Genomic DNA, 25,382 nt, shown 5'->3' with positions numbered 1-25,382 from the left:
CCTCTTTTCCATGATTTAGTTTGATTATTGACTAAGTCTGGGGGAGTTGATAACATCATTATTTTACCCATTTTAGCTATAGTTTTAGTATGCATTTAGGATGAGTTTGATATGATTTCAAGGCTTTAATTTCTATTATCAAGTATTTTAGGTTTCAATAAGGTTTTACAGGTTTTGTAGCAAAAAGGACCAAAAGGCAAGGAAAATACATTTTAGGAAAGATTCAGAGCTTTACAGAACGGGCAACGTTTGAAGAACTTCCAGAACTCACATTTCGACGTACTTGGTGTCTATGGAAAGCTGGAAGAGTCATCTTTTTCCTCGAAGTGGAATGAAGTTGATTTATCCAACCATCCGGAAGTTATGCCCGATTTACCGAGACGTACCTTAAACCGACCTAAGAAGAACCATCAAACCCATGGGCTTTTATTTAAAGGCCTGACCACCGACCACCACGGCGGCCCAGTCCAAGTATTCACCACCGTTCTAGAAGCTTCCTACGCCGCCCTTTGCCATGCACTTATCAAGAGAATGTTAGAATGAGCGGAAGACTTAAGAGATTGAGAGAGTTTTGATAGAGTAAAGAGAGAGAGAGAATCGTTGTAACAAAGAGAATGAGAAGTGAAGAATGGAATCCACTAGAATGATCTGAATACAACATGTGACCAAACCTTAAATAGGCGGCCATACTAGGGTAAATCCTTTTACACAAATAGAAACATACGACAATGACATAAAGAGAGAGAAGGAGGTGTTCCCAAGTATGATAGCGACATGAGCAAGGTCAACTTGCTTAAACTCACTCGTGACTCCTTCCACTCTCCACACCTCCAACGGCTACAAGATGTTCTCGATCCTTCTTGTGGGCTTGATGAGGCCTGTCTTGCCTAAAGGCTTCCTTACCAAGAAGTCTCGGCCTTATTCTTCTTGTGTACGGATGGGTCGTACAGACATCGCCTAACACATGATCGGCCATGGTCAATACTCCCCCTCAAGCTTAGCCGAGTAAGGTGGCTAAGCTTGGAACCCGTGAAGTATCATCTCATTAAAAACCTTGGCTTAGAAAACCTCATGGGACAAAACTAAGTCAAGGGAAAAAGAGTGTGATATCCACGAGTTAGGTGAGTCGATCATGGGTGTGTCAAGTCTACGAGTCCTAGTTTGCTGTGAATATATTCACAAACTTGAGGACTCGCAGCCTTGGTGAGAATGTCTGCCAGCTGATCCTTGCTTGGAGTGTGACACGGTAATGTTACTCCTTCTTCTATCTTCTCACGAACCTTGTGACAATCGGTTTCAATGTGTTTGGTTCTCTCGTGAAAGACTGAGTTGGTGGCTATATGAATTGTAGCTTCATTGTCACAATGCATGGTGATTGGCTTCTTTGATTCGATGCCGAGATCCTTGAGAAGTCCTTTCAGCCAAATCAGTTCATTGGTTAGCTTCCTCATCGCTCGATACTCGGCTTCGGCACTCGAACAAGAGACAACCTTTTGCTTCTTTGATTTCCAGGTGACAAGGTTCCCTCCAACGAACGTACAGTACCCGGTGGTTGATCTTCTATCCAACGTGTCTCCAGCATAGTCAGCGTCGCAATAGCCCACAATCTTGGTGTTTGCATTCTTGCCCATCCATATGCCTTGACCCGGACTGCCTTTGAGATAACATAGGATCCTTTCCACCATACTCCATTGATATTTGGTTGGAGCCTTCATATGTTGACTAACCTGGTTCACAGCATAGCATATATCAGGTCGCATAATAGTTAGATATATTAGCTTACCTACAAGGCGTCGATATCGCGTGACATCTTTATATGGCTCGTCCATGGGTTCTCGCGGTTTTCCCTCTTTGGCCCGTAGACTCTCCCCCTTTCGCTTGAGCTGGTAGTCCTCATCAAGTGGCGTAGGCACCGGCTTAGCACCAAGCTTCCCTGTTTCAGCCAAAAGATCAAGGGTATACTTCCTTTGCGAGAGAAAGAGCCCCTCCGGAGAGCAGCAAATTTCAATGCCTAAGAAGTATTTTAGTTAACCAAGATCCTTAATGTCAAAACTAGATTGAAGAGAGCGTTTTGTGTCTTGAATACCGTCCTTGTCGTCTCCTGTCACAATAATATCATCGACATAGATAAGGACCACGACAATACCACGCACAGTTTTGAGGGTGAAGAGGGTGTGATCAGCCTCCGAACGCTTGAAGTCACTAGCCTTGAGGACAGACGTGAGTTTGTGGTACCAGGCCCGAGGTGACTGCTTGAGGCCGTAGATAGCTTTTTGAAGGCGTAGTACACGGCCCGGGGTGACCATATTCTCAAGACCCGGAGGTGGGGTCATGTAGACTTCCTCTTCAAGCTCTCCTTGAAGGAAGGCGTTCTTGACGTCTATTTGCCACAAATCCCATGAAAGATTGACTGCCAAGGAGAGCACAACCCAAACCGTATGTAGCTTGGCCACCGGTGCAAACGTATCAGTGTAGTCGGTGCCGTAAGTCTGAGTAAAGCCTCGAGAACTTAGGCGGGCCTTGTGCCTTTCGATCTCGCCATTACTCAAATACTTGATGGTGAACACCCATTTCGAACTGACCGCCTTCTTCCCTTTTGGTAGGTCGGTTTCGTCCCATGTTTGGTTCCGGATCATAGCTCCAGTTTCGTCTTTGACCGCGTCTAACCAGACCTTGTGATCTTTAGCCTCGTCATAGGTCTGCGGAAACCAATTGGCGTCAACTTGACCGATGAAGGCTTGGTGATCCGGTGGTAACAGCGCAAGCGAACAAGTGGCCTGGATAGGGTGAGCTATGGCTTGACTGTTGTAGTAGACGCGCTTATTCTTAACACGTTCACTCCTTCGCAAGACAGGTTGTGAAGGCGACACACCTCCATGTAGACGTTCACTCCTCCGTAAGACAGGTTGCGTGGATGACACGACTTCATGTGATTCAAGAGTGTCTCCATCCGTAGTCTCGCTATCCGAATGTTACTCGGTAGGCGTTATGGGAACACCATGGTCGCCGGTCACCATCAAGTTTGGCTCAGGAAGAACATGGTCTGGAGGCAGGACGGCCTCAGGGACGTCAGCAGGATCAGGCTCATCCTCGGTACGTGTCGGGGTTGACTCGAGCCGGGTAGAACTGGTCGGTGGAGACGGGTGACCGAGATGATCAAGAAGGAATTTTAGGCTGGAGGCCCGTTCATTCGGTGAAAAGGAGAGGTCCTTGAGGCTGTTCTAGTCCTTGTTATAAAAATAGCCAACATTTTCCATGAACCGAACATCTCGAGAGACATACAAACGACTTGTTGTTGGATCATAGCACTTGTATCCCTTTTGAGTCGTGGAATAGCCAATGAACATACACTTTGTGCTTTTAGGATCGAGCTTACTCCGCTGCTCTCCTGGCACTAATACAAAACAAACACAACCAAAGACACGTAAGTGATCGAGAGATGGTTTAAATTTGTTCAATACCTCGAATGGTGATAAGTCGTTAAGAACTTTGATTGGTGTCCGGTTAATCAAGTAACACGCCATCATCACGACATCACCCCAATATCTCCTTGTAACGTGTGAGTGGAACATCATTGATCGTGCAACCTCCATGAGGTGTCGATTCTTCCTCTCGGCCACACCGTTTTGTTGGGGCGTATATGGACAGCTTGTTGTTGTAAGATGCCGTGCTTAGCCAAATGTTCTTTGAACTTGTGACTTGTATATTCCCCACCATTGTCTGATCTAAGTACCTTAATTTTAGCATTGAAATGATTAGTGACATAATTTTGAAAATTAATGAAGGCATCAAACACTCTATCCTTTGATGGTAACAAAGTAATCCATGTGTACTTAGATTTTTCATCAATAAAAGTCACAAAGTATTTGTTATTATCTCTAGAAAGACATGGTGAAGTCCACACATCAGAATGCACTAGATCAAAGCAATGCTCATAAATAGTAGTAGACTTAGGGAAAATAGACTTGCAATGTTTTCCAAGAATACAAGACTCACAACTTGAGTTATCAAAAGAAACATTTGGAAGCATTAAAGCAAGAGCACGAGAATGAGGATGGCCTAATCTAGCATGCCACATACTATCCGAATTAACAACAAAACAAGAACTAAGTGAGGTAGGTAAATTTGATGATGTTTTCTCTAAGACATAGAGATCTCCTTTCCCATCTCCTTCTCCAAGAACTTTTCCCGTCTTAATATCCTGAAAATGAACACTATTAGGACCAAATATGGTGTAGCAGTTCAAATCATTAGTAGTTCTCTTAACCGATAGTAAGTTTGATGTAAAAGTAGGCATAAAGAAAGCTTTTGAGGTTTTATCAAATAATTTCAAGTCTCCTACTCCTTTTACTGGCACTCGGTCTCCATTTGCTATAATAACACTACCTAAGGCCAGCTTTATGTTATCTAATAGACTCGGGTTACTAATTATATGATGAGAAGCACCCGAGTCGATAACAAGTGAACTACTCGGCTTAGAGGTAAAGAAAGAGATACCAGAGTCCTTGAGTGAGGCGATGGAGCGGATAAGAGCCTCAAGGTCTGACTTTCTTACCACCTCTCCATAGGCTGATGTCATAGCCGCCTCATCTCCCTGCCTCGACGAACCGGTTCCTTTGTCGCTAGCCGCTTCCTTCGAGAGGTTAGCCTTGAACTTGGCTGGTTTGAGGTGAGGGTGAAGAATCCAGCACTTGTCTTTCATGTGTCCTCGCTTCTTGCAATGGTCACAGATCCACACTTTCCTCTCCTCTTGCCTATACACTCCTTTGTTCACCGTAGCAAGCTCCCCCTTACCGCTAAACAAGTCAAGTGATCCTTGTTCTTTTTGGATTTGAGAACAAATGTCTTCAAAGGAGGGTAGCTTCTCAGCCCTAAGGATGTGCTTCAAGAGGTCATTGAAGGATGGGTTCAAGGTGAGAAGGAGTCCAAAGACCTTGTCTTGCTCCTTCCTTTCAGTCAGCACCGCCGTATCGAGTGTACTTGGCCGCAACATGTCGAGTTCGGACCATAGTGCTCAAAAATTACCAAGATGTTTAGTGAACTCCAAATCCTCTTGATGAAGCTCATTAATAGCCTTCTTGACCTCAAAAACTCGAGTCAAGTTAGAGACATTACCATAAACGCTTTTGAGCGTTTCCCAAAGCTCCTTGGTCGTCACGCAATAGGAGTAGGCTTCAAGGATTGGCGTGTCGAGAGAGTTTTGGAGAACAGATAGGACAACTTGGTCTTCTTGAAACCACTTGGCCTTCCTCTCGCTCTCTTCCTCTACTTCCACCTCGGAAGCACCTTCATCTTCTCCTTTGAGGTTTTGCTTTGGAACATAGTCGGTTTCGACATGACTCCAAAGGCCACGACCTCCAAGGGCGGTTCTTGTGGTTCTTGTCCACAGCAAGTAGTTTGTTCCCTTAAGAACAATCGGTGTAACAATGGGCTTGGCGTTTTCCATGGTTTGAATGCTATGGACCGTTGGATAAAGCGTTTACCCGGAGAATAAAAGAAGTAAGAATGAGAAATCGAGTGAAAAGAGATGAAGAATAAGAGAATAGAAGAGTTAGATTGTCAAGAACAGCAACCTAGCTCTGATACCATGTTAGAATGAGCGGAAGACTTAAGAGATTGAGAGAGTTTTGATAGAGTAAAGAGAGAGAGAATCGTTGTAACAAAGAGAATGAGAAGTGAAGAATGGAATCCACTAGAATGATCTGAATACAACATGTGACCAAACCTTAAATAGGCGGCCATACTAGGGTAAATCCCTTTACACAAATAGAAACATACGACAATGACATAAAGAGAGAGAAGGATGTGTTCCCAAGTATGATAGCAACATGAGCAAGGTCAACTTGCTTAAACTCACTCGTGACTCCTTCCACTCTCCACACCTCCAACGGCTACAAGATGTTCTCGATCCTTCTTGTGGGCTTGATGAGGCCTGTCTTGCCTAAAGGCTTCCTTACCAAAAAGTCTCGGCCTTATTCTTCTTGTGTACGGACGGGTCGTACGGACATCGCCTAACACATGATTATCCATGGTCAATAGAGAATACTACTAACGATTAGCTGTGCACTTTCGGCCGTCGTGTGGTCTTTTAAGGTAAAAGGTTTGAAGTGAAAAACCACACACATCACCACACAAGGATCGTCAAAATGCCACAAGGACCATCACTAAGGCCAATAAAATGTATTAAACAGGACCGCCATCAAGGCTACACAAATTTCTAAACGGACCGCCACCAAGGCCAAACAAATGTCCTAAACGGGACCATCACTAAGGCCACACAAATGTCCTTAAAAAGACAACAACTAAGGTCACACATCCCGAAGGACTGCCACAAAGGCCACACATCCAGAGGGATCGCCTAAACAAGCCACAGATTCCAAAGGACCGCCATAAAGGTCAAACATCCCAAAGGACCATCTAAACAAGCCACACATCCTGAAGAACCGCCTAAACAGGTCACAAATCCCGAAGGACCACCCAAAAATGCAACCTTGGCTAAACAGACTGATAACAGGATTTTCACCCAGTGTATCAATTCTCTATGCAGTTGTAGTACAAAGAGTTATCAAAACAAATGGTTATTATGCTAGCATATAAGATATGATCAGAACAATGCAAGTCATGCCAAGCAATAGTGGGGTTTTTTCTAACAACCTAAAATGAGTAAAAAAAAAAAAGAGCAAGAACCACATGACCTAAGTACTCGATGCAAACATTATGGTACAAGATCGGGTGGGATGATCGGATCAAGAAGACAAGGATGAACAGCTCGAAGGTATACACGAAGCTGGTGATCGAGTACCAGTTTGGGTAAGGGGTCGAGTTATAGAGTAAAACTAAACAATCAAGATAAGAAAGCTCCTAAGGATGGGGTAATCGACTCATAAGTGCCCTTGACCAATTTGGGATGTCCTACATGCCTCAAGCAAATATTCCCTAGACAATGAATCTCATAAATCTTGCTAAAACACTCTTGTGATAGAAACAATCAATCTTAGTCACTCCCCTACCCAACTCTCGTTGGAGAAACATGACAAACCAGACATTACAATCCGATTCATTATTGTCAATAAACTCCTTACACATCTAATCTCTTAGGCTAAGTGAGTAAATCTCTAGCATTGATTGATTCAAGCATTTCAACAACATCTCTCGATGGCAAAACAACCTCTTGGTCTGAAAATAGCGTTAAGAACACCAATCTAGAAAGGAATTTATATAAAATAAACATTCAAGCTAAGACATCGGGTTGTTCTTCCTGCTCTTAGATCCTATTTGATTAGGTTGAGGTTCAGACTGTTCTTCTTGCATGATCGCTCCTTCGGGTACATGCTCGGGTTTGACCTCGTTTTCCTCATTTTGGGCTCCAAAGCAGCTGTTTTCATCCAAAATACACAAATGCAACAATGTAGCACCCTAAATGGTCTAAATGCAAATTCCTACAGTTAAGGACCTAAAAATGCTAAGGTTAGGGTATATATAATGCAAAATATGGAAAAAAGGATGTCTAAAATATGTAAATTAGAGAGTTATCACAGACCGCCACAAAAGTCACACAATTGGCGAAAGAGCCCACCACAAAAGCCACAAGAATGTCTTAAAAGACCACCACTAGAGCCACAGAAACAATAAAATGGACAAAGTTTAACTCGCATAAAACTTTCAATTTTTAAAAACATTTTATTTCTGTAAACTTTCTATTTTTAGAAACTGCAACAGTATTCCCTTTATCATGCCAACGCAATTCAATGCCAAGAAATACTCCTCTTATTAATCATTAAATATCATAATCGTTACAACTCCAAATGAAAATACATAATGAAAATAATATACAACCGCATAAAGCTGAACAACAAACTGAAAACCCTGGATAGACAAGTTCAAGCCCCGATCTGCTTCTCGAACTACTTCTTGAAACTTGGCTTCATCCTCGACTCTGACTCCCAAGTCTGCTCCTCTACAGTATCACAGTCCCACATGAATTTCATCAAAAGATTCTTCTTCTGTCAAAGTTCCTTGACTCTCCTCTCCAAAACCCTCACAGGTCCCGCCTCCAAAGTCATGTTGGGCTGAAGATCTGTAGGAATATTAGCCATCAACTCATCATCCTTGTAAAGGCACTTCCTCAGCATCGACACATCAAATACCTTGTGGAACTCCAAGCTATATGAAATCAGTCCCAGCCGCTCAACTATTTTGAACGGACCCATGTACATTGGACTTAGCTTAGTCTCTGAAAATGACATGTTCGGATCCCGCAGCGTAGCCATTTTGAGGGACACTATATCACCAACCTGAAACGCAAGATCCTTCCTCCTATTATCAGCATAACTCCTCTGCTGATCCTGAGTCTCTTTCATGTTCAACTTCAGAACTCAAATCTTCTCCGAGGTCTCTTGAACAAAATCCACACCATATATGCTCCTCTCCCCCACCTGAGTCCAGCATGACGGTGTACGACATGGCATCCCGTACAATGCCTCATAAGGAGTCATCCCGATATTCCCATGATAGTTGTTGTTGTAAGCAAGCTCTACCAAGATCAAGTGATCCATCCATTGACCACCACAATCCAACACACACATCCTCAGTAAATCCTCCAAAGTCTGGATATTCCTCTCCGACTGCCTCTAACTCCCCCGAGCCGTCCCTACGGCCGGACAAACCGCGGACCGGCTCGAGAACGCCACGAAGAGGACAACCGCCCACAATCCGTCTGAGGTTCCACCAACGAATTAGGTTCCCCGGCCAGTTCACCGGCGATGCCTACCCGCTGCACACGTCCTTTAGGCTTTTCAACCCTTGGAACACACGCGGTGTTGTGCTAGCCCGGACTAGGCCATGTACCATTTCTACTTGTCCAATATAATCCTTCTTGAGTACTACTGTCTCTACCGCGTTACACTATGATCACTCCTCTGTTCTCCTTGCCTTTTGGCTCACCATAATCACCTTAACCACTTTGGGTGGCCTGACATTATGTAGCCATGGTTCCCTTGGACCCCCTTGTCCTTTTTATCGTCCACCATATTACCTCACGTTCCCCGTTTCCTTGGCTTACACCCAATAGAACTTGAACCCTTCGGTTCTTTAGATTCTGTATCCTTCCTTAACAATTTATTTCATCTGGTCTGTTTGGCTCCGGTCTCCTTATTTTACGACTTCCAAATTTTTTTTGTTGCCCTCCATACTTGGTCTGGACTTCTCACACTTGATCTGGACTTCTCACACTTGATCTGATCCCTTTATTTACTCTTCTGGAGTTTGATGGAACCTCATTGGTTCTTGCCACTTTGCATAAAATTTGCTTTATCTTCTTTGTCACATTATTTTCTTGCACCCTCTTTCTTAACTTAGTCGATCTCTCATTCGACTTATTTTGCCACTTCTTGGTTTCCTTTGCACCCTCTCATATTTGCTTAGGTTCGCCTTTATTTTCTCTGGCTTGCCTTCGAATTTCTCAACACAGTCTCATCAAATTCTCTCTTTCCCAATTTGATTTTCCTTCCTGGACCAATAGTTTCGACCTTTCCTTGAATTTTTCCTTAGCAAAATTTTTTTTTTTTCACGTCATTCTCTCTTATTCCTCTTTAACTGACTCGATTTTCCTCCCTGGATCAATCTCGTGCTGTCTTGTCAGATCGCGCTCTTGCGGTGTTTAGGTGAATCTTCAATCAATCATGCAAATTCAACGCACTCAAACATATGGTTAGTTATGCAATCTATATGCAACTTAAACCATCATGCAAGCATTCAGACATAAAAGATTAGCAAGCAATCACACACAAAGATTAGCAAGAAATCACACACAAAAGTTTAGCAAGCAATCACACACATTCAAACCACAAAGCTAAAAACTTAGCATAACCTTCCCTTAAAATTTTCACCAAAAAGATTAAGGGTTCGACTTGCTAACCGAGTTTAGGATCTAGTCATAATGACCTAGATAAAAGAATATCACACAACCAAAATCAAGTTCCAACATTTCCCCCAAAAGGTCTACATACAACCCTACATAAATGGCTAACAGGTGCCTAGGATCATCTTAGGAACTTACACATCCTACAGTTACACTCACACTGGCTAGGCGGCTGGTCGGTACTTGGTTCAGTGGGAGGGATCACAGAGGTCGAGGCCGCAGGCACTGGAGCTTCACCTTCGCTTGGTCCACTCTCATCCAGTCTCACGTTTCTGGTTGGACAATTATGTCCTTGATGTCCGAATGCACGACACTCCCAAGATACTACAACATCTCCCGGCCCTGGAGTGCACAGGTTTGCTCTCCAGCAGTTGAGGACTCAATGACCATTATCCCCACACGCCACACAGTATGCCGTGTTCCTCATGTAAGTTTAGAAAGAACAAAGTAGTGTAGAACAAGTGTGATTGAACAAAATAAGATAGTATGAGTGAGTATAAACGAGTGAGAGAGAAAGAGTGTGATCGGAAGTTGTAAAGTGTATTGAGAAGGAGAATTCTCTCTTCTTACTCTATTTGGTTCTTAGTTACATTCTAAATAAAGACATTTACACAAGGAATATTCTACCTAAGATGCTATGCACAAATACACACAATGAAAGTGACATCTCCTTAAGTGCACATGTGATCTTTGTTTGACTTCCCACTTGCACATCCACTTGCATAATCTCGCCAACGGCTCCATGGGAATCTTCTCGAAGTCTAGTGACCGTTGGAGCCTGTTCTTGGTGGGTTGGACTCGTAAGGCCTCCAAATGGTACGGACGGCCCAATGTGATAGTTGTACGTACATAGGGTTGTACGAACGTATGGTTGTACGGACATATGCGAGTTCTTATACTCCCCCTCAAGCTTGATCGAGTAAGAACATCAAGTTTGGACTCACGAGCACCCACCTCATTAAAAACCTTAGTATAGAAAACCACTTGGGAAAAACTATACATAAGGGAAAAATAGTGTAGGTGCCATGTTAGGGAATCTCATGGCCGAGTGAGGTCTTTAAGACTGAGCTTAGGGTGAATATATTCACAGACTTGTGGACTGGCTGCCTTGGTAAGGATATCGGCTAGTTGTTCTTTGCTATCGGTGTGGCATGGAAGAGTGACACCAAGCTGAATCTGTTCTCGCACCTTGTGACAATCAACTTCAATGTGTTTTGTCCTCTCGTGAAATACCGAGTTTGTGGCTATGTGGATAGCTGCTTCATTATCACAGTGCATCGTGATAGGTTTTGTAGACTCAACTCCAAGATCTTTTAGTAAAGCTTTCAACCACATCAATTCGGTAGTCAGCTTTCTCATTGCTCTATTCGGCTTCAGCACTCGATAGTGACACAACCTTTTACTTCTTGCTTTTCCAGGTTACTAAGTTGCCTCCTAAGAATGTGTAATATCCAGTGGTAGATCAACGATCCTCACGGTCTCTGGCATAGTCAGCATCGCAATATCCCACCAATTCAGTACTCTCGTTTCTTCCCATCTAGATGCCTTGTCCCGATGATCCTTTGATGTACTTGAGGATTCGGTTTACCATGTTCCAGTGATGTCTAGTTGGATTTTTCATGTGTTGGCTCACCTGATTCACAGCAAAACAAATATCAGGTCGAGTAATGGTAAGATATATAAGCTTACCCACTAGTCGCCGATATCGTGTGACATCTTCAAATGGAGCTTCCTCAAGCTCCCCCTTTCCTCCTGTCTTATAGTTTTCTTCAAGTGGTGTTGTCACAGCCTTTGATCCAAGCTTACCTGCTTCACTTAAGAGATCAAGTGCATATTTCTTTGTGATAAGAATAATCCCTCATTAGATCGATATACCTCTATCATAAGAAAATACTTAAGCTCTCCAAGATCTTTAATGTCAAAAACTGATTTAAGAAACTCTTTAGTATCTTGAATACCTACCTTCTCACTTCCAGATATGATGATATCATCAACACATACTAGAATGACTATAATATCTTTGTCACTTGGTAGTGTGAAGAGAGTATGATCAGCTTCTGACTTGCGAAAACCTCTCCCAAGCAAGGTAGTACTGAGTTTGTGGTACCATGCTCTTGGTGACTGTTTTAGACCATATATAGCCTTGTTGATCTTAAAGACATTTCCTGGGCCGATAGTGTCTTCTAAACCGGGTGGTGGCCTCATATAAACCTCATCTTCAAGTTTGCCTTGTAAGAATGCATTCTTAACGTCCATTTGCCAGAGCTCCCAGTCTAAGTTAGTGGCCAACGAGAGAACTACTCGGACCGTGTGTAGTTTAGCCACCGGAGCAAACGTATCAAGGTAGTCCTCCCCGTACGTTTGTGTAAACCCGAGTGCAACCAGTCGAGCCTTATGGCGTTCCATCTCCCCGTTACTCTTGTACTTGATAGTGAAGATCCAGCATGATGTGATAGCCTTCTTGCCTTTTGGTAAGTCAGCTTCATCCCATGTATGGTTTTTCTCCATGGCGGTTTTCTCCGCCTGAACCGCATCACGCCATACCTTTTGGTCTTTGGCCTCATATGCTTGTGGAACCCATAGCTTGTCAATTTGTCCAAGAAAGGCTTGGTGTTCCACCGGAAAATGTGCAAGAGTACACACTGCTTGAATAGGATGTGCAACTGCAACATTGTTGTAGTATACGCGGGGAACATTTTGTAGCCGTTGACTTCGCCGTAAGGGGATAACCTCCCCATGATCATGTCGTAGCCGTTTCACCGTAAGGGGATAACCTCCTCATGATCATGTGCTTCATTATCATCATCATCATATATAAGTTTCTCCTCAGGTTGACTCTCCTCCTCGAGTGCTTGTTCTTCATTTGACTCGGATGGGTCACCGGAGGTAGGCTGAGTGAGGGCTGCATCTGAGCCATTCGTGTCAAGGTCAACAGGTGGAGCAGGGTTGTCTGGTGAGTTTGGCCCAACTGATCCGTCGGTGTCCTGATCGTTTTCGATACCTAACCTCTCAAGGATAATACGGAGGTTCTTGGCACGATCGGATGGTGATGCGGACAGGTCGCGAAGTTCGTCCCAAATTTTCTTGTCATAGTATCCCCGAGTTTCTACAAACTTTACATCGCGAGACACCAGGATACGTCTAGACTCGGATTTATAGCATTTGTAGCCTTTTTGAGTTGTAGAATAGCCGATGAACATGCTCTTGGTACTTTTGGTGTCGAGCTTGTCCCTTAGTTCACCTGGTTTTAAGACATAGCAAACACAACCAAATACTCGTAGGTGATCACATGTAGGTTGTTCTTTGTTTAGTACCTGGAATGGAGAAGCATCGTGCAAAATCTTTGTGGGGATCCGGTTGATTAGGTAACAAGCTGCAAGGACCGCATCACCCCAAAAACGTTTCGGAACATTAGTGTGGAACATCATAGATCGAACCACTTCCATGAGGTGTCTATTATTTCTCTCAGCTACACCATTTTGTTGTGGAGTATAGGGACAACTGGTTTGATGAATTATGCCATACTTGTTGAGTTGTTGTTTGAAGACATGACTTGTGTATTCTCCACCATTATCTGATCTCAAAATCTTAATATTTGCATTATAATGGTTAGTCACATAATTTTGAAATAATAAAAGCTTAAAGAACTCTATCTTTGGAAGGAAGTAAGGTTACCCAAGTATACTTGGATTTTTCATCAATAAAAGTAACAAAATATTTTTGATTTTCTCTAGATAAACATGGAGATGTCCAAACATCAGAGTGAACAAGATCAAAGCAATTATCATAAATGGTCAATGATTTAGGAAAAGCAGATTTGCAATGTTTACCAAGAATACAAGCCTCACATTCATCATTTTTGAAAGAAATACTTGGAAATATTAATTCTAAAGCGCGAGAGTGAGGGTGTCCTAGTCTAGCATGCCAAATAACATTGTTTGCTTTAACATTAATTGAACTAAAACAAGATAACTTAGATGAAGGCAGGTTCAAGTCCTTGAGCAAGTAGAGATCATCTTGAGTAACACCTTGGCCAAGGACTTTACTTGTCTCAATATCCTGAAAATATACCTCATTAGGCCCAAATATTGCATAACAATTTAAATCAGTGGTGGCTTTCTTAACCGATAATAAGTTTGAGGTAAAACTCGGCATATAAAAAGCTTTAGAAGTTTTGTCAAACAACTTTAAATTTCCAATTCCTTCTACTGGTATCTTATCACCATTAGCTATAATCACATTTCCACTAGCAGGTTTAATTTCACTAATCAACTTAGAATCACTAATCATGTGATGAGATGCACCAGAATCAACAATAAGAGGTTTAGTTGGTTTTAAAGCAAGATAAGAGTTACCGGAGGCTTCCTTGATAGCTTTGATGAGTGCATCAAGGTCTGATCTCCTCACCAGCTCAGATGATGCTGCTAGAGCAGTTCCATTACCTCCAGAGACTTGATGGTTTGGCTCGGCGGTTGTCGCTTCTGCCGCCATGGTCGTTTGATGAGCTCTTGGTCCACCACGCTTATTTGTCGGTCGATTAACTCGGAGATGAGGGTGAAGTATCCAGCACCGGCTTTTGAAATGGCCAACCTTCTTACAATGGTCACAAACAGGTGGATTCTTGTCATCATGTTTGAAGTAGCCTTTGTTTGCGGAAGCTATCTCCACCTTGTTGGCCGTTACAAGCTTTCCTTTGCTCCCAAACAAACCCATGGATCCATGTTCCTTCAGGATCTGGTTACAAACATCATCAAGGCTCGGGAGTTTATCCGACCTCAAGATGTGTTTGATAAGGTCGTTGTAAGAGGGATTCAGTGTTAGAAGTAGACCGAACACCTTATCTTGTTCTCGCCTCTCGTTTAAGATAGCCGGATCCAGGGTGGCCGGTCGGAGCATCTCGAGCTCAGCCCAAAGAGACTGAAACTTTCCAAAATGCTTGGTGAACTCCATATCTTCTTGGCTGAGATTGTTAATGGCCCTCTTGATCTCAATCACTCGGTTTAAATTGGTAGTGTTGCCGAACACATTTTGTAATGTGTCCCATAGATCCTTGGCCGTTTTGCAATAAGAGTAAGCTTCAAGTATTGGAGCATCAAGGGAGTTCTGAATGATGGCAAGAACACTTTGGTCTTCTTGAAACCATCTTTCTTCACCACTGGTGGCCACAGCTTTGTCATCTTTGGTTGACTCTTCCTTTGGAGCTTCACTCGATGTAATATGGGTCCAAAGCCATCGGCCACATAGTGCCGTCTTTGTGGTTCTTGCCCACAACAAGTAGTTCTCTCCTTTGAGAGTAACATGAACAACTAAAGTCTTGGTGCCTTCCATGTTGAAGTTACCGTTGGTTAATACTATTGTCCAATGGATAAAAGGATGAGACTTTCAAAGTCAAACAGAAAAGATAAGAGAGATTAGAGCGAAAACGTTTTGTGTGTGTGAGAATAAGAATATGGAACAACAAGGCTCTGATACCATGTAAGTTTAGAAAGAACAAAGTAGTGTAGAACAAGTGTGATTGAACAAAATAAGATAGTATGAGTGAGTATAAACGAGTGAGAGAGAAAGAGTGTGATCGGAAGTGTAAAGTGTATTGAGAAGGAGAATTCTCTCTTCTTACTCTATTTGGTTCTTAGTTACATTCTAAATATATACATTTACACAAGGAATATTCTACCTAAGATGCCATGCACAAATACACACAATGAAAGTGACATCTTCTTAAGTGCACAAGTGATCTTTGTTTGACTTCCCACTTGCACACCCACTTGCATAATCTCGCCAACGGCTCCATAGGAATCTTCTCGAGTTCTACTGACCGTTGGAGACTGTTCTTGGTGGGTTGGACTCGTAAGGCCTCTAAATGGTACGAACGGCCCAATGTGATAGTTGTACGGACATAGGGTTGTATGGATGTATGGTTGTACGGACATATGTGAGTTCTTATACCTCAAGTTAGCTCGGGAAGGATATGTCACTCGCTTCCTGGCCTCAGCTCGAGTTCTCGGCATTCCTCTCAACGGTTGCATCTCCTCGTGCCTTATTGGTCCTATGCCCTCGTACAAGTACCTTGTACGCTTTTCACTTCCTTGTCCGTGTTCCAGTCGAACAAGTTCTTTCCTCAATCTTCCCTCCTCAGCCAGCTTCTCAACTAACACCATCACTGAGTCTCTTAGTTCTTGGTTCGCCATCTCTACTTGATCACCTCCTGATTCTTGATCAGGTACCACCTCTTGATTACCCCTTAGTTCATTATCGGCCATATTAAAACAGCCATCTCTTGGTTCACTCTCGACTGTCTCCACTTGGTCTCCTTTTGGTTCACCTCCAACTACTCTCGTACCATTACTCTCGATCTCGTTTTCCAACATTTGTTCATGGTCCTCCCTTGGTTCGGTCTCGGCCACCGGTACCGGATCACTCTTTCGTTCAGCTTCGGCCATAGGCACATGCTCATTCTCTGGTTCTGTTTTGGCCACCCGCACACACTTATTCCCCAGTACTGTTACGGCCATACGTACACGGCCATCCTTCAGTTCTGTTTCCGCCACCCTCAAACGTCTCAACAACGCCTCGTTGTTCAGCTGAACTTCAAGAAGCATCGGATCCCATCGGCCCTTACTCCTGGTCTCACTTCCTCGGTTCTCCATCATTTGCACATTCCCACTCTCATCTGGTCTGTCTCGAACTTTGCTTGTCCCTGGCACTGGGTCAGCCATTGGTTCCTCTCGAACTGGTACTGGTACTGGCACGGATTGAGCTTCCCCTTCAGTAGTTCCTTCTCTAGAATCAATCCTTGGTCTCCTTTTCACTTCAACAATGAGGGTTGGTATACCCTCCTCATCACTTGATAGAATGTCTCGGACCTCCAAGTATTCCTCCTGGTTGCTGTCACTCGAACTAGGGTCTCCATCACCCTCGGCTTCTTCTGCTCCTACATTGGTCTCAGCTCCATCATTTGCCTCAGCTCCGACGTTGGTCTTCACTCCAATATTGGTCTCGACTCCAGCATGGTCCTCATCATCTGAATCCTCCATTAACCCCGATAACATATCCAGAATTCGGTTCCTGGTCTCCTCCCTTTCTCCCTCCGGTAATGTTACGGTCATGCCGCGTCCATCTATGGTAATTTTGATTTGGCTCGGTACTTCAAACTCTCCTGATGTTGACTGATCATTCCAACCATTCTCCTCTTTCTCATCCTCCTCTAAACACTAAGAAGGATCAGACTCAATAGATTGGTCCACCTCCTCGTCATAACCAACCAACAACCCGTCAAGACTCCAATTATCTGGGTCTATGGTCGCATGTGTACTTTCTGACTCGGTCGAAAGATACCCATTGTGGTGACTTGGCACCTCCTGCCCCGGACCTTGTCCCCCTGAACCATTCCCGCCATTCACGCTACCTAAAGACATATGCACTACAACATGGAAGCTGCTAGTTAAGTCTAAGGTTCTCCTTACAACTAAACAAGCAACAACCGGTTTCTAAATGCTGTTTGCAACACATTTACTCGATAAAACCGATTTGAAAAGTCCAAGTGTCCACGAGTTTCTAAACTCGCTCTGATACTTCCATTGTAACGCCTCCAAACCATTCCCTTGGCCGGACAAACCGCAGACCGGCTCGAGAACGCCACAAAGAGAACAACCGCCCGCTATCTGTCCGAGGTTCCACCAATGAATTAGGTTTCCCGGCTAGTTCACCGGGAATGCCTACCCGCTGCGCACGTCCCTTAGGGTTTTCAACCCTTGGAACGCACACGGCGTTGCACTGGCCAAGACTAGGCCATGTACCATTTCCACTTGTCTGAATATACGAAAATAACTTTTATTTATACTTAGTACATTGTTGCGTTTAAAACAAAGACCAATAAAACAGGTGGGTCCATTTCGAAGAAAACATTTTAAAAGGCATAGCATTTTGCAAAACAGCATGAAAACACCCTAGCCGGTTTCTTAGCTGCCCAAACTCTAACCCACTAAGTCTTCCTGTAAGATAAAAACATTGGAATAGAATGAGTAATATAAGATTACTCAGTGTGTTGGGTAACCATCTAACATGCATTCTCCCCACCCATCTACCCCACAACAACATGCAAACAAACACGAAATACGGAAGCGTTAAACAAGCAGCAAGAAACACACAAGAATAATCTAGACACAATCAAGCATACTTGACTAATCTAGACACTTATTCAACCTTGGCATCCATGCCACAACACCCGCTTCAACTGACGGGTAGAGAATGCTAGCAGTGCATCAAGTTAACTTGACCACCCTAGACTTTTCACATCTTAGGCAATCCTGCCATGCTTTCGGCATCCACGCCTCATCACCCTAGGGCCCTTCGATCATTTGTACCGTCCCAAACACACCTTCTGCGTTGAAACCACAAAGGTAACCAACCAGAACACCAATCATATCCTCCGCGTTGATACCACCCTAGGTAACCAACCGGATACACTTGGCCACATCGTCATGCACCGAAATGTCCTTACAGTGAGATCCCTCTGGATTAGCTCACTGGACTTCCATCATTCACTTCGGGGACAGAGATCGATCACTAGCTACGAACCAAAACATTTAATTTCTGGACTAGCTAGGACAAGTACTTAAATTCTAAGCTTAACGACACAAAGAATTAAGTACTTCTACACACCCAAAGAATTCAAGCAAGATAATCAAGAAACACAATGCAACGAAATCAAGCAAGAATACAATCAAGCACCACATCAATCTTAAGAAGCAAGAATACAATCAAGAAAACTTAAGAATTCCTACATGCATGCATGCCCCTTATATGCACAAATAAGATACCACTTAACCCACAAGTTCAACTTCTCAAGTAAACTTAGGTTATTTTCCCACAATTTTTATTCATGCATGCAAGCCCTTAAATCCGATTTTTATGCAAGAAAATGCAATAAAAATTCTAACATTTATTTCTTCTCATCATGTAACATTTTTCTCATCAATCCCAGCATGCATGCGGCTCTTTCCATCCTGGTAATTCTCGCATGCATGCTGGACTAATCTTTCATCAAGTCCACATAGGTTAACTTTTCCAAATTATGCATGTTTACCAATTTAATATGCATGACACCCCATGTCCGATTTTAATGCAAGAAAATTCTTGCAAATATTTATACCAAAACACCTGCATGCAATAGGTCTTTCACCTATGCAGCAACAAATCGAGATCACCAAGACTCCATGCACTTCTCCCCCAAGAATGCATGCAAGTTTGCTTAAACTTTAACTTGTCTACATGCATTCTAACAAGAACTACATGCAACAAAAAAACATGCAACAAACAAGGACTGATGCAAGAGCTAGAGAGCTAATGCATCATCCATAAACAAACAACCACAACTCACAGATTTAGCAGAACTTGATTGAGTTGATCTTCACCACACCATGGATCTGAGAGCATTTCCTCTTCCTCTTAGCCTTAGCTCCGACTAAGCTGCCTCCTCTCTCTCCTCCTTGGACCCTTAGAATCACGGCTCTTGATCTCACAAGGCTTAGTCGAAAGTTTTTAGAGAGTTTTTGAGAGTTTCTTTGGACAAAAGATGTCGAAAGTGAGGCTTAAAGGGTGTATTTATAGCCTCTCAATCGAGTTCCATGCAAAGCAGGTGGTAAACTCGACTTGACAAATGTTCATTTTTCAATAGCTGGCGGAGACGTCTTAAGATTTTGACACGTGGCTTCCTGAGCATGGCCAGACCTTTTCGCTTCCCTTCGTCCTTCTCTCGTCACTTCTGCGTCCCAAGTACACTTACGTACTTGTACGCAGTGTACGATCTCCTTTACCGTGTCGGTCCTTTCGTCCACAACGCATGGTACCCTTGTCCAAGGGAAACGATCCTTTCACCATTCATTCCGTACATTCCAACCGTGTTCGGTACGTACCGCGGCCTACCCCATCAATGGCCCATGGTACATTGGCCGGTCAGATGGTACACGACCATTCTGTTTTTACTATCCAATCCTTGTCTTCCTCTTGCTTTTATCTTGGTCATTCCTCTCCTTATCCTTCTTTTAATTTCACACCGATGTTCCCCAACAACCATCGTCTATCACCCTTGTTGGCCCAACGGTTCATGTCCGTTTTTTTGCCATTGGCCGTTCCGCGTCTTAGTGACTTTTCTCCACAAGTCTCTCGGTCGTTCCTCAATGTTCTTTCTTTTCTATCTTCCAAAGTTTTCTCCGAGTCCTTTTATCGTGTTTTTCTTCTCTATCCTGTACCCCTTGGTGAGGGTCACTACACTGCCCATCTGTCTGAGGATGGTAGGTTGTACTCATATGAACCTTCGTGCCCATATCTGCCTAAAACGCCCTCCAAAACCCAGAAGTGAACTTGGAATCTCTATTAGACACAATTCTCGCAGGCAAACCGTGCAATCTGACTATCTTATTCACATACTTCTTACCCAAAACCACTGCCTCATCGGTCTTTTTGATGGCCAGAAAATGTGCAGACTTAGTCAACTGGTCTACAATGACCCAAATCACATCAAAAGTCCAAAACACTGGCATTCCTACCATGAAATCCATCGTGATCATGTCCCACTTCCACTCCGGAATGACAAACTCTGCAACAAGCCACTCGGAACCTGATGCTTAGCCTTCACTAGCTAGCAGACATCACACTTTGCGACCTAGCTACATCCTTCTTCATACTGACCCAATAATAGTACCGTTTGAGGTGAAGGTACATCTTAGTCGCTCCTGGATAAATGGAGAACATGCTTGCATGAGCCTCCCTTAGAATATCCTGCCTCAACTTCTGATCCTTGGGCACACAGATCCGACCGTGCACAAGAATGGTACCATTGGCGGAGACTTGATACTCCAAACTGACATCTATATATACATTCACCAACCCCACATCTTTCTCCTAAGCTAACCGCACTCTACTGAGAAGATTTGCTCGATCAGCCGCCTCTAAACCCAACGGCTCCTGAGTAATAGCACACAACTTCCAAGTACTAATCTCTCCAACCATAGTCTCCATATCCTGCTCTTTAGCCGAAGCCGCCCGCTTCGGACTCAGAGCATTTGCAACCAAGTTAGCTTTACAAAGGTAGTAAGCTATCTCTAGATCATAATCTGCCACCAACTCCATCCACCGCCTTTGCCTCAAATTTAGCTCATGCTAAGTGAAAATGTACTTCAAGCTCTTATGATCTGTAAAAACATTTACCTTCCCGCCATAAATATAAGACCTCCAAATTTTCAAGACAAAAACCACAACAACCATCTCCAAGTCATAAGTAGAATAGTTGTCCTCATGCTTTCACAGCTGCCGTGAAGTATAGGCAATAACCTTCCCATGCTGCATCAACACGCACCCCTAATAAGCGGATTTTCACCCAGGGTATCAATTCCCTATGCAGTTGTAGTACAAAGGGTTATCAATCCAAATGGTTGTTTATGCTAGCAGGAAGGATGCAATCAGAACAGTGCAAGTCAAGCCAAGCAATAAATGGTTTTGTCTAACAATCCTAAAATAATAAAAGAAAAGAATATAAACAGAGAACCACACGACCTAAGCACTCGATGCAAGCATTTGCGTACAGGATCGGGTGGGGTGATCGAGTAACAAATGAAGTATGAACAACTCGAGGGGTTACTCGAAGCAGGTGATCGTGTACCTGTTCGGGTAAAGGATCGAGTGATGAATGAAAATGCAAACAATTAAGATACGAAAGCTTCTAAGGATGGGGTAATCGAATCCTAAGTGTTCCTGACCAGTACAGATGTCTTACATGCCTCAAGCAAATATTTACTAGACAATAAATCTCTAAAATCTTGTTAAAACACTCTCGTGATAGAAAAAATCAACCTTGATCACTCCCCTACCCAAATCTCGTTGGAGAAACATGACCAAGCATGCATTAAGATCCGATTCATTATTGTCAATAAACCCCTTACTCATCTAATCTCTTAGGCTAAGTGAGTAAACCTCTAGCATTGGTAGATTCAAGCATCTCATCTACACCTCTTGGTGGTAAAACACCTTAGATCTAATATCACCCTCTCGGTTTGTTGACAGCATTAAAAACACCAATCTAGAAGGAAATCTATTAAACATATACAACCAAACTAAGACATCCTAACCAATCAAGAACACAAAATCATCTATCCCATCCCTAGAAACTTTACTACACTACTCGGAAATCATAGCAAGAAACATAAAAGCATATATGAACGAAAATTGCATTATGAAAAACGATAGAGTAAAGAAGTAAGAACACAAGATAGAAATCTAAAGAAATGATAAAAAGTTATGAAATAAAATCTAACAAAAGGTGAAAAGTGTTTTGAGTCACTCAGTTCTCTCACAGAAGCTCTCGCTCTCTGGTTTGAGGGTCTGCGGCGTGCTCGTTTGCGAGGAAGGAGAGGAGGGGTTTATATATGGAAACCTCTTTGACTTAGCTTCCCAGTCCTGCCCGAGGGTCTACTCGATGGAGTACACGAGGATAAGGTCGGGTTACTCCTCGGGTATATCTTCGAGTTGTTCTTCCAGCTCTTGGATCCTCCTCGATCGTGTTGGGGTTCGGACTGTTCTTGCAGCTCGATGGCTCCTTCGGGTACATGCTCGGGTTTGTCCTTGTTTTCCCCCATTTTAGGCTCTTAAGCACCTATTTTCATCCAAAATATGCAAATGCAAAAATGCAACACCCTAAATGGCCTAAAAGTGAATTCCTACAGTTAGTGACCTAAAATTGCTAAGTTAAGGGTATAAACAATGCAAAATATAGACAAAAAAGGATGCTAAAAACATATAAATTAGAGAGTTATCAACCCCAAACCATCTCTGGAAGCATCTGTATAAACCATATAAGGCTCACCCTGCTCTAGCAAGGCCACCACTAGCGTAGTAGTTAACATCTCCTTTAGGCTTGCGAATCCTCCTCACACTCTTGTGACCAAACAAAAGGAACGTCCTTCCCCATCAACTTAGTCATCGACCGTGCCTTACTCGCAAACCCCTTCACAAACCTCTAGTAGTAACCTGCCAAACCAAGGAAACTCCTGATCTCTATGGCATTTTGCCGCCTAGGCCAATCCCTGATGCCCTGAATCTTCTCTGGATCCACAGAAACTCTCTTTGCAGAAACAATATGACCTAAAAATCCCGTCTCCCTCTGCCAGAAACTGCACTTGCTTAACTTAGCATACAGCTTCTACTCCCGCAGCTTTCCCAACACTGCTCTCAAATGTACCGCATGCTCCTCAGGACTATTAGAGTACACCAGAATATCGTAGATGAAGATGATAACAGACACATCCAAAAACTCCTGGAACGCACTGTTCATCAATCTCATGAACGCTGCTGGTGCATTGGTCAACCTGAAAGGCATCACCACGAACTCATAATGCCCATACCTTATCCTGAAGGCCGTCTTTCTCACATCTGCCTCATCTATCAAAATCTGATTGTAACCTAACGCCAGATCAATCTTGGAGAACCAAGTATCACCTCTCAACTGATCGAACAAATCATCAATCCTGGGAAGAGGGTACTTATTCTTCACAGTGACCCAGTTTAGACCCTGATAATCAATGCACAAGCGGAATTTCTCTTCCTTTTTCTTAATGAATAAAACCGGTGCTCCCCACAGTGAAACGCTGGGATGAATGAATCCCTTACTCAACTGATTCTCTAGCTGCTTTTAAGCTCTGCCATCTCTGCTGGAGCCATCCTATAAGGCGACTTGGAACACATCCTCGAACTCCTTAACAACCTAAATACCGCCAACCATAGACTGCAACACTGACTCTAACATCAAGATTGTAACCAAATAGGCATCACGCCCCTTTTCGATAATCCTCCGTGCCTATATGGCCGAGATCACGAGACTCCCAGAAGTGGGTCTCACTCCCTCAAATACCAATCTATACCAAGGATCACATCATACAACTCCACGAGACTGATAATCAAATCTGCTGGCATTGACTCTCCCACAATATGAACATCAACACCTCTCACATGTCCAAGGACTTAAGAAACTCGCCTCTGCGACTCTAACAACACATGATCGCTCTCCGGGATCTCCTTTGATATTGGCACTCTCGGCGCACTCCAGGGTTATGAAGCAATAAGTTGCTCTATAATCAAATATGACGTGGGATTTAACCATGCCCACCAATAAGGTCCCTACACAAACCTCGTGTCCTAAGAACCTAACATTCATCATAGGTGATTCATAAAATCTGAACTACTAAATTTGCCAAGTTTGAGTTCCAGAAAATTATGCATATGATCGCTCCAGCAATGGTTCCACCGGTATCCACGGTCAAGTACACCTGAGGTGTCTGCTTGATCCATGCTAACGGTTGCACTCCATGTTGTATTGCTGCCACTGCCATCTGCTGCAACTTGGGATACTTGGGCTTGATGTGCCCAGGCTCCATACAATGGTAGCACACGCGAACTGTCGTATGTGCTGCTGTCGGCGAACTCCTCTGGGAACAGCTCGCCACCTTGTGATCCATGCTACCGCCCGTAGCATCCTGCACCACTCGACCTCTACGTAACCTCCCACTTCCTCTAGGTTCTCAGTGCAGGTTTTCCGCCCTTGTCAGAATCCTCCATGATGTTGAGCCTTACTCGGATGAACCGCTGGAATGATCGTCACGACCGGATGTCCTCCTCGATCTCAGCTTCGGCCTCAACCAACTCCGCCCTCGTGGTGTAACTCTGCCCTCTGCAATAGACCCTCAAGTCATCACAAAGCACCCTCATGAACCTTATGTCCCTAGACTCACTCCTCAGACTCCATCGCTCGGCCCCCATACACCAAAAGCCGACTGACTCCACGTCCAGCTCATGAACGGACCGAGTCCCCTGAGATAATTGCAGGAACTGAACCTCCAGTCTAGTGCCTCTCGAGGGAAGTACTTGCGGTTGAAATCCTCCACAAAGTCAACCCAATTCATCTTTCTCTACATTCTCTTGTCAGCCATCGACCTCAACCGTCACACTCTTATCCACAATGTCGTTAGCAACTAGGCCTCTGCCCCTACCAAGATCACATCCGCGTCCACGACCACGACCAGCGACAGCACCACCTCAAACCATATGCAATACCATGAACATAACGCTAAGCAAGCAAAAATTAAAACATACCACAAAGAAACACAACATACCATGGAATCTCATTGAAGGCTCAAAGAGGATGTTCTAGGACCCAATGCCACATACAATCGACTAATTCACATAATCAATAACAACATGCAAATTAAAACATTAACAACGAAAACAAAGTGAACCCATACCTAGAACCTTAAGGGCTCTGATACCAGACTGAAACGAACCGATCCATTTTTTTATTTTTAATATCATAATTAAGCTAGTGATCTCATACTCACTAACATCTTAGCCCCTATCAATACAACAGCGGAAATAAATAACATAACATTAAACTAGCAAATATCCATCAAATACTCCA

The 25,382-nt window shown here is 43.5% G+C and overlaps 2 protein-coding genes across 2 annotated transcripts; both read right to left on the bottom strand.

Moving 5' to 3' along the window:
- Positions 1 to 11,456: 11,456 nt before the first annotated feature.
- Positions 11,457 to 14,869, bottom strand: LOC147944102 (uncharacterized). Its single transcript, XM_087512464.1, has 7 exons — positions 14,275 to 14,869; positions 14,045 to 14,148; positions 13,792 to 13,978; positions 12,694 to 13,160; positions 12,027 to 12,649; positions 11,795 to 11,888; positions 11,457 to 11,552 (listed from the first exon to the last, which is right to left on the bottom strand). The coding sequence occupies exons 1-7, from the start codon at positions 14,867 to 14,869 to the stop codon at positions 11,457 to 11,459; spliced, it is 2,166 nt and encodes a 721-aa protein (XP_087368590.1).
- Positions 14,870 to 20,554: 5,685 nt separating this feature from the next.
- On the bottom strand, positions 20,555 to 21,049 carry LOC147944101 (uncharacterized). Its single transcript, XM_087512463.1, has 2 exons — positions 20,832 to 21,049; positions 20,555 to 20,780 (listed from the first exon to the last, which is right to left on the bottom strand). The coding sequence occupies exons 1-2, from the start codon at positions 21,047 to 21,049 to the stop codon at positions 20,555 to 20,557; spliced, it is 444 nt and encodes a 147-aa protein (XP_087368589.1).
- Positions 21,050 to 25,382: the final 4,333 nt, after the last annotated feature.

This window comes from Camelina sativa, chromosome 5 (genome assembly GCF_030686135.1).
Source record: "Camelina sativa cultivar CO46 ecotype springtype chromosome 5, ASM3068613v1".
Classification (NCBI taxonomy): Eukaryota; Viridiplantae; Streptophyta; class Magnoliopsida; order Brassicales; family Brassicaceae; genus Camelina; species Camelina sativa.
Note: the sequence above shows the minus strand (reverse complement) of the source record. Positions and strands in the feature narration are given on the sequence as shown.